Raw genomic sequence first — 13529 nt, forward strand, 5'->3', positions numbered from 1 at the left:
AGCTACCCCAAGATGCACCCCAGCGACGAGACCTTGCCCCAGCTGGCCAGCATGTTCCTGCAGTACCTAAGCCGCAGCATCCAGTGAACCCTCTCACCCGTGCCACACGCAGCCCGGGCCGTGCTCCGGTCCCAGAGTGCTTGCAACAGTAAGAACGTGCCTTCCAGCCACGGACCCCGCAGAGCTGGGGTCCCGCCTATCGTGCGTCGGATCGTGTGGCGGCTGCAGCTCCGGGAGGATGGATGCCATGTCCCTGCAGCAGCCGAGCAAGCTCTGTTGCTAAGAGGGTCCGTAGGGATGCTGTTCCCTCACCCCTGCGTTTTCCCCGCTTGCATCTTTCGGAAAGGAGAGCTACTGTTGTGTCCCCGAGCGAGTGAGGTCTCCTATGGAGACGTAAACCCCAGTACTCAAATAGCGTCTGGACACGAAAGCCCAGAAGGTGGTGACCGTAGGGAAGACCTGTCCCCTCCGCATTGGTATGTGTATGTCTTGAATAAGAAGATTGTTTTTCCAAGGCTGTCGCCAGATAATGTCAAACTGCAAAAGAGACTTCAGGTCCAGAACTGAAACAAGCTGTGTTTTTAGGATGCGACTGCTTCAGAAAATCCTACTGAACCCCAGAGATAGATTTGCAAACTCTGCACTACGGAATGGTTCTGGCTTAGCAAACTCAAACCTCTCTGTTTCAGGTTTAACAATCAATTGTGTGCCTTAAATGGAGTAAAGTCTTAATTGACCTGCAGGACTATTCTATTAAAATCACTTGCTATGTCTTTTCTCTGCAAGGTCATCATTAAGCAGCTTGGAAAACACTTAATTGTTTAAGAATGAGTGTTCTCATGGGAAGAATGAGCTAAAATGACAGTGTCTGTTCTGGGTGAAACTCTCCCGTAGGCCTGTACCAGGTGTGATGGGTAACTTGGTTTTGCGCTTAGTTTCAACTAATTTTCAGTCTTTGCTATACCACATATTATATAAACTTTTCACTTTCTGGTGAATACTTCATCCCTCATTTTAATAAATTGTGGCTTTTGGTTCTAATTGTATGTGTAGTGCTACTTGGGAGGAAATGGTAAAGTGGGGCAAGAAGGGTCACTTCAATTACATTGGCTGTTTATCTGATGTACTGGCTGCTAGGTGGACTTAGGCACTGCAGAACTGAGAAATGACTACAAAAATGTTTTGATGTAAATAAGTTTATTTTCCCAGTCAAAGTAAAGAGAATAAAGCTGAGAAAATACATTCAGTGTCTCTGAAACTTTTATGAGATCTCGCAGACTAAGGGTTGGTATTTCAAGACTGTGAGCACTTCCATTTAAAATCTGCTTTGAAAATTTCTCTTAAAAAAAAAAAAAAAAAAGTGTTTTGCGGTACCAATTACCAGATGATTGAACTCTTCTGACATGAAGCACTGATCCTTGATGATAAGAACAATGGGTGTTTTCCAGACTTAAATCAGCCTCTCCTCAAGGAAGAGGCAAAATCATGTTGGACTGTATGGAAACAATGAAAAAAACTGGGTTTTCATCATCAGGGAGAGGGCGCTGGTGCAATACAAGCTTTACTAGGGAAATGTGTATTCTTGCTCCTTACTGCAAACAGAGTGCTCTGTAAAGGTGATAAAATATTGGTTAGTTATAAATGGCAGACTTCTGTTTGAACTATTCTAAATGTTAATGGCTTCCTCTCCACCCTTTCCTTGTTCTGAAGGCCATAACTGAATGCTGTTAAGTAGAGAATTCCTTTCATATCTATCTACAGCTAAAGAAAAACTCATACATCTATTCTGCTAGTAATTTACTTGCCGTTACGTGCAAAGGTGTTTGTAATTTCTGTGTGTGAAAATTTTACTTTATTTTTAACCTCTGATGTGGTAACAGAGTTTACAGTAGCAGAAAGCTTACAGTTTGCTTTGCTTGGCATATCCTGAAAGAAGTATCCATGTAGTATATTCTCTCTAGAGTCCTTCCTTTCCTTCACTTAGTTTTACGCTGTTCTTACTGTTCTGGAAGCTACATCATTATTACCAGCTTCCCTTGGATACTATGCCATAGCTTAAGGGGTTTATTGGTGAGAGAAAAGGGATGAGATTCCCAATTCCTTGTTCCTTAGTCTTTCTTAGTTTTTTGTCCTAGTCAGTGTTCACCAGCTCAACTGTTGGATGGTAGAAACAATGAAAATGTTAGTAAGGACTTCTGCATGCAGAAAATGTAGAGGTAAGTATTGTACTACCTGGATGTGTTCAATAGCAACAAAAGTCACCTGTAGTTGTATTGCTTTTCTTGTTAGAACGGTAAAATTGATGCAAAATAGTCAGGAGCAGTGAAGTGGTGGATTAATTGAATCACCAACCCTAACAACAGGAAATATGTGGAATTCGTAGTGTCTTTAAGGCCTCTCTTGTCTACTCGCATAATGCAGCCTGAATGTGTTATAAAGCAACTTAGAGAAATTGAACTGGTAAGTTTGATTTTGTCAGAAGGTGAAATGCTGAAGGGATTTTTGAAGAATAGGATTAAATAAAACATATCTCGGGGTGATGGAAGCTTGACTTCTGGGTAGCATAGGTAGTAAAGGTCAAGTGAATTATTTGGGAAGAGAGAGAGAATAATAAAGAATAACTTTGGTCCTTTTGCATTGCACTTTATTGAGGCTGCAGTTCCACGCAGGCCCCCCCTCCTCCTCAGTCCTGGCACTTGTCACATTTGTCACAGATTTGTTTCAGCATGCCAACATGTAGGAAGCTAGCCTGGCAGCCAGAGGGTTTGCTAGGTTACTGTGTGTGATTACTGTTCAATGGAGGGTCTTAGTCGTAGGAAGTGACTGAAACATAAACTAGTAAGAGCAGATCTTCCAAAGAGAGTCTCCTCCTCTATGAGCAGTTATTGCCTGGCAGTTATAATAAATTACTATTATACATGTTCTAAGATTGGGAGAACTTTTTGCAAGACAACCTTAGAACACAGCAGAATCTCTTTACATCTCTCTCATTTTCTGTTACATTTAACCTTTGTAGAAGTCTTGACTGTTAAAATGTGCATGTAATACAATGTAGTGACTTAGAGGCTCAACTGGAAGCTTTCTTTGACAATTTTTTCTTTCTTTCTTTTTCTTCCTTTCCTCCCTTTTCTCCCTTTCCTTTCTTCTTTTTTTAGTGGTTTGCCTCTTATGGTTATCATCCACAAGTCTTGGTGTGGAGCTTGCAAAGGTAAGTGTATTTAATACTAGAACTTGCTGAAATTTCTAATGAACTTTTGTATACAGATCATGTAACCATGAGAAACGTGAACTTTGCATTCAAAATGTAGCTAATGGTATTTGTATTTCATTTAGAGCGGTGTAATACTGTGCCACTTTACCTGTTAGCGCTGCCAAAAGTCAGCCATGCCTAAATGCCAGCAAAATAACAGCTGCATTACTGCACTTCTGTAGTGGCTGCAATTTCTCCTGCACTTGGCTATAAAAAATGGAACAGAATGAATGATGTTCAAGGATTAAGTGTAAATTGCCTTACTTTCAGCTGGTGGTTCTTCGAAGACGAGGCTTTGTCTCTTTCAGTATCACAAATGAACAAGCTGGGCATAATGGCTAAGCTTAAAGGATGAGCTAGTTGAGTGAGAATAGTGGTTTACAGCAAGCTTTTTGCTTCTGTTCCATTGGTTCAAATATGACCACATATGTCTGTTGGCCAGGCTTCATCATATGGCTGCGCAGCAAGGACTGCTTCAGTTACCTGCTGTTCTGAGCCTGGCTTGAATGGTTTCATACATATATTCCATTTACTCACTGCTTATTGAAAAGTACCAGCTCTCCAGAGGGAGGAATGAAGTTCAGATTTTGATGCTGACCTGAAATCTTTTCCATTGTCTTTACACACCTCCTCTTTTTTTTTTTTTTTTTTTCTTTTTTTCACCATATTTAGCTTTAAAGCCAAAGTTTGCTGAATCCAAGGAGATCTCTGAGCTTGCCCATAATTTTGTTATGGTCAACCTTGAGGTAGGCTGCCCTCTGATTTGTATCCATATTGCTGTCTGGTAATTATTTGGAATCCTACTTAACTGGTTGCATCCTGTTTTGTGTACATCCTAAATCCTGCACTCCTGAATAGGTATTCAGGATTGATTGATATAGCTGATTGTTTTAAAAAGAATTTTCTTCAGTCTGGTTATTTTAATTGTGTTTATAAACCTGGCTCTCTGCCATTGTCTCTTTCACAGTTTGTACCTTGTGTCATTCTGTGCCGCAGTAATGGAATTTATTTTCATTCTCTCATGACATATCAGCCATTCCTACAGCAAAGTGGAGTGTTTAATGCAAATTGACAGAACAGAAAAAAATATGATTATTTTCACAAATGATACTTGTTTAGGTAAAAATAACTTTTTTTTCCTTTGAGAGTGGAAGATACCGCAGTTACCTAGTGTCTGCTCAAGATGTAAATTGCTCAGGGTAAAAGGAGTCAGAAGGCAATAGCTTGTTTCTTTAAAATGAGTGCTGTGTTTTGTTGGGTATCTTGCTAACATGTTCCCTCTCTTCTGTCCTGCTTTGGTAGGATGATGAAGAGCCAAAGGATGAAGCCTTTAGTCCTGATGGAGGTTACATTCCCAGAATCCTTTTCATGGGTAAGGCAGCCACAGCTGTTGTATCCACTCACAGTTCTTACTGTTACCAATTGTCTATTGTTACCACCTAAATTTCCTGTTTGATTTCTTGTTTCATAGACCCCAGTGGAAAAGTCCACCCAGAAATCATAAATGAGAAAGGAAACCCCAGCTACAAGTACTTCTATACCAATGCTGATCAAGGTATGTGCAAAGTAGTTTGAAGTGCATTTTTAGTGAGATGAAACTCTGGGTGTGTCCTGAGTGAAGGACACACCTTCACTTTTGAGTGGAGAAAAATGATGATACTTTACAGCATAACTGGGAGCTGTTAGATACAGTGTGAGTGAGTGGTTCTTTTATGCCTTGAGGAACCACGTTCAGAATGATGATTCACCTTAATACCTACTATAATGTCTATAGGACCTAAACTTTGTCTCCAGTTGTGACATGGCAAATCATGCAATTCGCATGACCCAGCTACAAATAGTTAGGAAAAAGGCGCAGGACTGTTCTTGTTTTCCACAGGTTAATTTGTAGATCTACATTCTGTACCTGTATTGTTTTAAAACGCTTTTATTACCACTCCACTTTGACGTTTTCATTTTGAGATTAATAGTTGATACCTCTCTGTCTAATCTTTCAGTTGTCCAAGGGATGAAGGAGGCCCAGGAGAAGCTAACAGGTGATGCTTTCAAACAAAAACACCTGGGAGATGAACTATAATGAATACACTGAATGATGCTTTTCCATCACTTTGAAACTCTAAAAGGAAATGATTAAACAGACCAAGAATGTAGATGCACTGAAGGGACATAATTATTCTGTCAACAATGTTAGCTTAAACCCTGTTTGGAGTTCACACACATGCATCAGTTACAGTGTTATCTCCTCCTCTGCCTGGCAGTTTGTACTGTAATGGTTATTTGCAACTAGGTAATGTGCAAACACATCAGTTTGTGTGTTTGAGCAACCACTAATATTTGGTGTTAAAAGGGAGGTGTGTAGGGTGAAACATTATTTGAGGACAAACAGTGTGATTGGAATAACAAGAAGTAGCCAACATTTTGACACTTAAGCAGGGTTGGATCCCTCTTTTTCACTGGTATTATGAGATCCCGTTGTTTTTACTGGGGATTCCTATCAATGGGGCATGTTCCTGGGCCAGGTGTTTTCTAGACATCCCAAACCATGAATTCTGCCACTAAGCCAAGTAGAATAAATTTCATGAATGTCCAACTAGCATGTGAAATTATTAGCTCTGCAAACATATTTTTGTGTAAAACTGTGTGTGATTCATCTTTATTTGCCTTTGGGCAGAAATTTAATTTTTTCCTTGGGCACTCACCTTTTGATTGTTTTATCAAGTGAGGGTGGGTTATGTTGAAGCTTTACGGGGAATTCCCCTTTTATTCTTTGAATGTTTTTTGGCGAATGCCTTGCCATCACATTGTACTGTATTTTTGTACCAGGGTGAAAAATTAAACCTTTTTAAACATAAGCATGCAGACAGTGTTTTGTGGTAAAGGGCGTAGCTTTCCATTCTCAAGGTTGGGGGAATATATTTTTGTTGATGTTGCAGTGGTTATTAATGTTGAATGTCATAGCTGAAGAATGTTTCTGCTTTTTATAATTAAAAGAAAACAGTTGTTTTTTCCATGTAATCACAATTCAGCCATTCTTATACTACCTATACTGTTGAGGGCAGGGTAGTACCTAGTGTTTATCTATTGGAACTGAAAAGAAAAATAGAGGGGAAGAAAATCACCTCACTTAACCTGCTGGTAATGCTTTTCCTAATGCAGCCGGGGATGCTGTTGGCCTTCTTTGTCACAAGGGCACATTGCTGGCTCATGGTCACCTTGTTCTCCACCTGCACTCCCACGTCCTCCTCCGCAAAGCTGCTTTCCAGACTGTCAGCCCCCAGCCTGTACTGGTGCACAGGTTATTCCTCCCCAGGTGAAGGACTTTGCATTTCTCTTTCTTGAACTTCCTGACAACCCTCTCTGCTTATTTCTCCAGCCTGTTGAGGTCCTTCTGAATGGCAGCACAACTGCCTTGTTATCAACTACTCCCTCCAGTTTTGTATCATCTGCCAGTTTGCTGAGAGTGGACTCTGTCCATTCATCCAGGTTGTTAGCGAAGATGTTAAACTATCAACCCCAGGGGTACTCCACTAGTGATGAGCCCCTTTGAGCTGAGTCGCTCTGCCAGTTTTCCGTCCACCTGACTACCCATTAATTTAGGTTGTACTTCATCAGTTTGTCTATGAGGATGCTGTGGGAGATGGTGTTGAAAGCCTTAGTAAAGCCAAAATAAACAACACTTACTGCTCTCCCCTCATCCACCAAACTAATCATCTAAAGGAAGAAATCCTGTCCAAAAGGCACTTACCATAACTTCCCATAACAAACAGAGATTTTTCTACAGATGACTTTTGAAGAGCTATCTGAGGACATGAGTTGGGGAAAATGGTATACAATAAACCCAACTTGTCTACTCGAGTCCATTTTCACTGTTCAGTAGCATTATGAATTTTACTTTCCAGACCAGTCTGCCTTTAAGGGATTTTAGACACCAAAACTCAATTGGGCACTAAAAGACAAGGACTCAGTGGAAATAATGGGATTATTGCACATTACAATTACCCTACTCAGCTACTAAAAGTTATTCTACAGGTTTTATTCTCTGCTCCTCTTGCAAGTTGTCTAACAAGTTAATGATTAAATTGAACTCAGTAACTATTCTCGAGTTGTATCAGCCTTCAAAGTAAATAATTCTGTGTAAGTCCTGAAAAAGGATTTGTGTTTTGCATAATTGTCTTTTTTTTCCCAGCTGTATCAGTTGACCTAATAAAAAATAGGCCCAGTCTGATGCTCCTTATTTCATTTATAGCCTTAGATTGACATGACTATAAAAAAATCATTGCTATGTCTTTTTTACTTGCCAGCAGGGGGAGGACTCTGCTTGTTCATCTGGGATATGATTCAACAAATAATAATTTAAAAAAAAATCTCTGATGCAAAATAGCAGGGTGCACCTCTGCGATTTTCCAGGCATGCTTTTGCAGCAGCTCTGCCCTTAGCTCTGAGTGAAATTAGAGCCCATGAGATCTGCATCATTTGTCCCTTTCTTTGCTGTCAGAAGCAACATGGCCTCAAAGTAATTTTTAAAAACTTCTTCATCTAGAGAGATCTCCCTTCAGTGACAGATGCTGGCAATGTGCTTCAGCCTTTACATTTAAGACCATCCTGATTCAAAATTACTCTCCTTCACCTCTTCTCTCATGCATCTCCTTCAGCACTTTATGCCTTCCAGACTTGCTACTTCCAAATGAAAGAAAGCATTCCATAATCCTTTTTCCCTTGTAATCTGGCTGCCTCCTTTCTCACTAATCCTTTCTACCCTCTGTATGTTCAGACATAGTGAGCTGGTACAGCTTCCCCACCCTCCCTTCTACTTGCTCTTTTCTACACCATGCTTTTGTCCTCTGTAGCAAGATGGAGCTTGGCAGTTGCTAGCCTGCTTGGTGTTTATCTGGGGTCTCAGTAGAATATGACGTACGTGCTGCCACAGCTTGATTGCTAGGGGAAGTTAGTTAACAAGTGTAAAAGCTGTTTCACATCTCTGGATTGCAGGGTAAACTTACTTTTGATCTGTTACTTAAATATTTTTCTACCTGTTAAGTTTTATACCTGGACATTTTAGTCACTAACTCTTAATGAAGATTCTTTACACCCTTATGCTTTTTAATCTAGATCAGATGATAACTGCTGGTTGGCGTTTTCTTCTATGTGGAGGGATACATCTTGAACCTTCCATCCAACAGTTGCTTTATGTATGTTGTGTAACTTTATGCACGCAAGCAACTCCACAGGGTTTAGAGGAGCTGCTTACAGGTCAGTGTTTGTTGTAGTTGCATTTAAAGTTAATTATACACTGCAGCAGCTCAACAGTGCACAGTAATCAAGGCCTCGGATTAGTTTGCCCCCATCAGCTTTGTTTTGTGTGCTGCCCATCTGCATATGACTTGCAGTAAACCTGCATACTTACATAACTTCCTTAGATGCATCCTAGAAATCCCCTTGGATTCTCAGCTTCTACTCCTTTTATGGTGATAACAAAACCCAAAGACACTTCAGAATTCTTAGTATAGACCCAGGGAACTGCCAGGCCAAACCAATCTCATGTAAACAAACATGCTGTCAGCTTCCTTTCTCCCAGAAACAACCCACAGAGGAAAAAAAAACCCAAAGTTAATTAAAGAGTGACTGGATTGCAGCTAGCCATCTGGCTGCCTGGGAGCAGAGGTTGCTTTGTGCACCTGGGGCTGAACAGGCTTTTAAGGAAGCGTCAGCTAGAGAACTCTGGGAAACCTTTCCTTTGCCATGCTTAGCAGCAGGGAACAAAAGTGCAACAACCAAGAACACCAGCATGGCCAGAGTGTCCCGTCCATCATCCTGGCATGCTGAGTTTAGGAGTCATCTTCTTCAGATGCACTTTTGTCCCCGTGGCTGTTTGTCTGCCATCATTATCTAGCCTGTATCAAACTGCTAATGAGCTTCATTCATTGTCCTCACTTACAGCTTGTGTAATGAATAGCTCTGAAGTGAGATATTATTAAACCCTTATGAATGCAAGTTCATATATCCTTTGAGGTGATGAAACTTCTCTTAACTTTTGGCAAGAGGAGAGGCATTTGCATTATGCTGTGATATTTATTTGGAGCTGAGCCAGTATTATGCCTGATTGGGTTTGCCCAACCAGGAGAACCACTCCGGGGCTATTCCTTGGCAACTGTGGCTATAGGTGGATCAAAACTTGAGACTTAAGGATGGAGATTCAGATAGCAATAAAGGTGGAATTACATTGAGCAGAACTCTATCCAGAGAGCAGGATAAACAGGGGAACTTTACTGTAAGTTCATGCTCATCTCAAAGAGAGCAAAGGCAAAGGATGAAGTTTATCTAAAAGGTTGTACCCCACTTCCAGACAGATGTGTAAGTTGTCTTTGGGGCTAACTGGACAGGGGAGCTTGCTACCTGGAGGAGACCACAAAACAATCGTGAAGGTCTGTCAAAACGGTAAAAGTCACTTTGTCTCAAAACTATTTGGCACATTAACTCGTTCCCCCTTTCTTCCTCCAAGAAACAGGTGCTGATTTGTTAAGCAGTTTAGTCAAATAAACTCAGTTTGCTTTTCCTTTCAAAGTTTGTCTAGCGTAAGGAGTGGCTGCGTACAGTTCCCAGGCCTGCCATTGTCTGGGGAGCACCACTCCTACGAGAGGTGGTGATTCACTCTTGCAGCACCAGCCTGGTGCCACCACGTCAGCATGGCCCGAGGAGGAGGAATCTCCACGGACAGCTGCCAGCCAGCTCCTGTGGCCTATCATGGGCAGTGGGGACAGGGTCCAAGACTTGAGTGATCCTCTCCAGGCTGTGACAAATGTCATGGCATGATTTTGTAACGGCTAAATCTGCGGTAGGTTCCTTATTAGGGACCAAAAAAAAAAGAGACACCCCAAACTCCTCCATTCATAACTACACTGGAAGCCGGGACTGGCTGACCTGTGCTTACAGCGTTCCAGGTTCTGACTCAGAACAGAACAAGAGGCTGCTACACACCAGTCCGTGCTGGCACTCGTCCCAGGATGGGGCAGAGCAGCCCATCAAGCAAGGTGCAGGGAGCAGGCAGGGTACATCCCAGGCATGGGATCACCGGGTGGGTGGGTGCTGTAAAAACAATCGAGTGTTTCTGAGCTGCTCCAGTGTTCTGCTTTCCTCCGACCAACACAGGGGTCTTCTCCTCCATTTCCTGTGTCCCTGACATGATGTGGAGGATGAAGGGGAGACAGCTTCCTAGAGTTTCCCCCTTCTCAAAAGGGCATAATCCCATTGCTGCCACTCCAAGCCAGACCAAGGGTGCGAAGACCCACAGAAGCCGCAGGGGTAGCTGGGACAGGGCTGAAGGGGCAGGGCAGTCTGGACTGAATTTGGCTAAGGCTGTAGGTAACTGGTTGCTGGTTAGAGACCTTTGTTGGTATATACTCGGTTTTGGACCATTTTGCACACGCACAGCATGGCGTAGGTAGACGTGCTGCAGAAACGTTAATTGATAAGAACTGCAGATGTTCTCCCTGCTTTCTGAGTGTGTTTCAGGACACAAAATGCTGTGCATAAAAGAAGCTGTGTTGGTAGCACAGTCAAATTTGGATGTCACTTTATTGTGCTATTTCTGCTATTGTGGTATTATGAACAGTTTTCAAAATCCCATTTGTAAGGATTTTGGTGCATTAGCCCTGTTAAAGAGAATGAAATCTGCACACATCTTGGGGATGCAGCATGGGGCATACATGCTGTTTATTCCAGACTGAAGTGAAGAAGCACCTGGGTGCGTGCTACCTATTGAGGTAAGGAGGATTTCTTTTTCTCCTTGTGGTTGGCATGTTTTCACCTAGCTTCCCTGGACAACAGCTGGTAATGAGCTGAAACCACTGCTCTGTGTGCAAACTGTGCTTCTTTGGGATACAATTTTGTCTATGTATGCCCAATGCTTAGCATGAGCTTAGATGATGAGTCTTTTAGACTCAGGGTCGTTAGTATCATTACTACTTACAGCATCGCACATAGCAGACCATCATCCTCGATTTAAGTGCTTTGGTGCTGCTCTTGCTTTAGTAGTAAATAAATCAATAAATAAAATACTGGGTTTAGAAAAGAGGGAACTGAAAAGATTAAAATTGTTTCCTTAGATCAATTGCACTGTGTGAGGGTGCAGTAGCTTGAATTAGAAACGTTGGGAGAGTAGTAGAGTGTGCATGTTGTGCTTGATAAATGTGCTTGCATGACTGCTGTGAGAGAGTGAGATAGATCCACATGTCAGAAAACAAGATAAAGCGTAACATCTGCTCTTCACTTCCACCTCCATGGGCTTGTGGGAGTTCTGTCCTGTTCCCTCATTTGCCCATGTATAAATCTAAAATAGTACAGACCTCCCTCACTGGAAGTTGTGTAAGCAACTCATGACCGTAAAACGTTAAGTCCTGAAAGGGAAGTGCACTGGGAGAGCTAACAATATTCACTCCATAAATTATAGAAATGTGGCTAAACAAAATGACAGAAAGAATCACTAAAATTCCCTTGTCTCCTAATTATCTAGGTGCATCACTTCTTCTTTCAGTTAGTCCTGACTGAGAAAGGGCTTGTATATAAACAGTGGCATTTCAGGGGTGGCATGAAATCTGGAAAAGCCTTTGGAAATCAGGCTGAACAGTGGCTCTGTGCTTGTGGCTGCAATCATGGGATGTTAAATCAGGTGATCACTAAGGAGATGCCCAAGTGAGCCTAAGTCATAACGTGCCCTTTGCATCAAAGGGATACGTATCTGCTCATAACCACTTGCCTTCCGTATTGGTGCTTTATAGGGCTGTTGGCTCGCAATGGTTTTCTAGATTGAGCATCAGTCAGCAGACAGAGGGAAAAGCATTATCACCGTCACCGCAGACACCACGTTGGGTAGAGTGGAAGTCAGGTTTTGGAAAAGGCAGAGATCGCATTTCCCAGAGCAATGAGAAGATTGCAAGGAGCTTAAAAGTCTCTTGTAGATGTCAAGCCTGTTAGGCTGTCTTTGAAGTAACTATTGTAATGAGTCTGGGATTTTGTTACGCTATCGATTATTTCAAGTTGCCTACACAAAGCTGATACCTTGCTTAAGCCTTAAATCAGGGCCTGGCTTACATAACAATAATTTTATTTGGGGTCTTGATGGGAAATAAACATTTTCATTCTAGATGAAGGTAGAAAATCACCCTGATGCTGGGTAGAACTGTCCCCTGGGCCACCTGGCAGATAGTTCTGGCTTGAATAAAATGGAGAAGCTGTATGGCATCTCTGACCTGCAGTGAGAAGAGGTGTTCCTCGAAGATTCTCTGCATCTCTCCTGTGATTGTTCCCAAATTGCACACCTTGGCTATATGCTAGTTATATAGCACTACTGCACTCTCTGGCTTTCTACAGTCTCACGATACTGTTAACTAGTCAACTGCCCTGGGGAAAATGTAGCAAGAAAAACAACAGGCTCCTTTAAAGTGGCTGAACTGTTATAAAGCTAAAGCTTGTCCAGGGGCTGGTTGATCTACAAGCCAGTCCAAAAACGGTTACTGAAGATCACCAGACGCAAAAAGCTTTTATAAGCAGACAAAGCCATCTCCGTCCTGTCTGGGCAGTGTCCAAGCTGAGTCAAAGTGCTGCACATCAAACACAACGGCACACCACGATGAGACTGGGCGGGAAGGGAACGGTGCTCTGAAGGATGTGGCAGGGTGCAGAGGCACCTGCATCCCCCAATTTTAGAGCCCTGAGTTCAGAGGCGGTCAATGGAGGCTGCTTAGCTAGTCATCGAGAGACGAGAGGAACCTGCAACTCCAAGTATCTTTAGGTGGCTTCTGCTCCGGCCTCCCCTCGCAGGGACCTGCCCTCTCCCGCGGCTGATTAAGAATCTTGACTTTGTGCTTAGGCACTTGCTTAAAGCCCGGCAGTGGGAAAATGCACTGCCATCTTTGCTGGCTGTTTGGAAAGCACCTCATTAGTTATGGCAGAGACACGTTTCAAACACCCATGATTTTGTTCACTTTCTCTAGCAGATCATTTCTGAAAGCTGTTTTGGTTTCCCAGCAAGGGATAAGCCACAACCAGGTCTCTGCTCTTGAACCTGGGGTCTGTTTGTAGGATTTGAAAGCCAAGAGAGTCTGCTGCAACCTCTTCATCAGACCTCCTTCAGGCAAGCAACTTAGAGAGACGGCAGCCACTGCCTCACCTTTTTGGTCTCCTCCCCAGTAGAGATGTAGCTCCTGATGCCACAACCACCATCACTAGGCTTCAGAGTTAACAGTTCTACGGAAATGCATTCCGGAGCGTGTAGAGGATGCCT

The 13529-nt window shown here is 42.5% G+C and overlaps 1 protein-coding gene across 1 annotated transcript in view; it reads left to right on the forward strand.

The window, feature by feature from the left end:
- The window catches only part of TXNDC12 (thioredoxin domain containing 12 (endoplasmic reticulum)), a 10521-nt gene extending 4265 nt beyond the window's left edge, over positions 1 to 6256 (forward strand). Inside the window, exons 3-7 of the mRNA XM_010582387.1 lie at positions 3156 to 3208; positions 3923 to 3996; positions 4553 to 4622; positions 4722 to 4805; positions 5248 to 6256. Coding sequence (XP_010580689.1) covers positions 3156 to 3208; positions 3923 to 3996; positions 4553 to 4622; positions 4722 to 4805; positions 5248 to 5327 — 361 coding nt within the window. The 3' untranslated portion in view covers positions 5328 to 6256. The remainder of the gene's footprint in view (positions 1 to 3155; positions 3209 to 3922; positions 3997 to 4552; positions 4623 to 4721; positions 4806 to 5247) is intronic.
- The last annotated feature ends 7273 nt before the right edge of the window (positions 6257 to 13529 follow it).

This window comes from Haliaeetus leucocephalus, unplaced genomic scaffold (genome assembly GCF_000737465.1).
Source record: "Haliaeetus leucocephalus isolate CR32 unplaced genomic scaffold, Haliaeetus_leucocephalus-4.0 Scaffold848, whole genome shotgun sequence".
NCBI classification, from domain to species: domain Eukaryota; kingdom Metazoa; phylum Chordata; class Aves; order Accipitriformes; family Accipitridae; genus Haliaeetus; species Haliaeetus leucocephalus.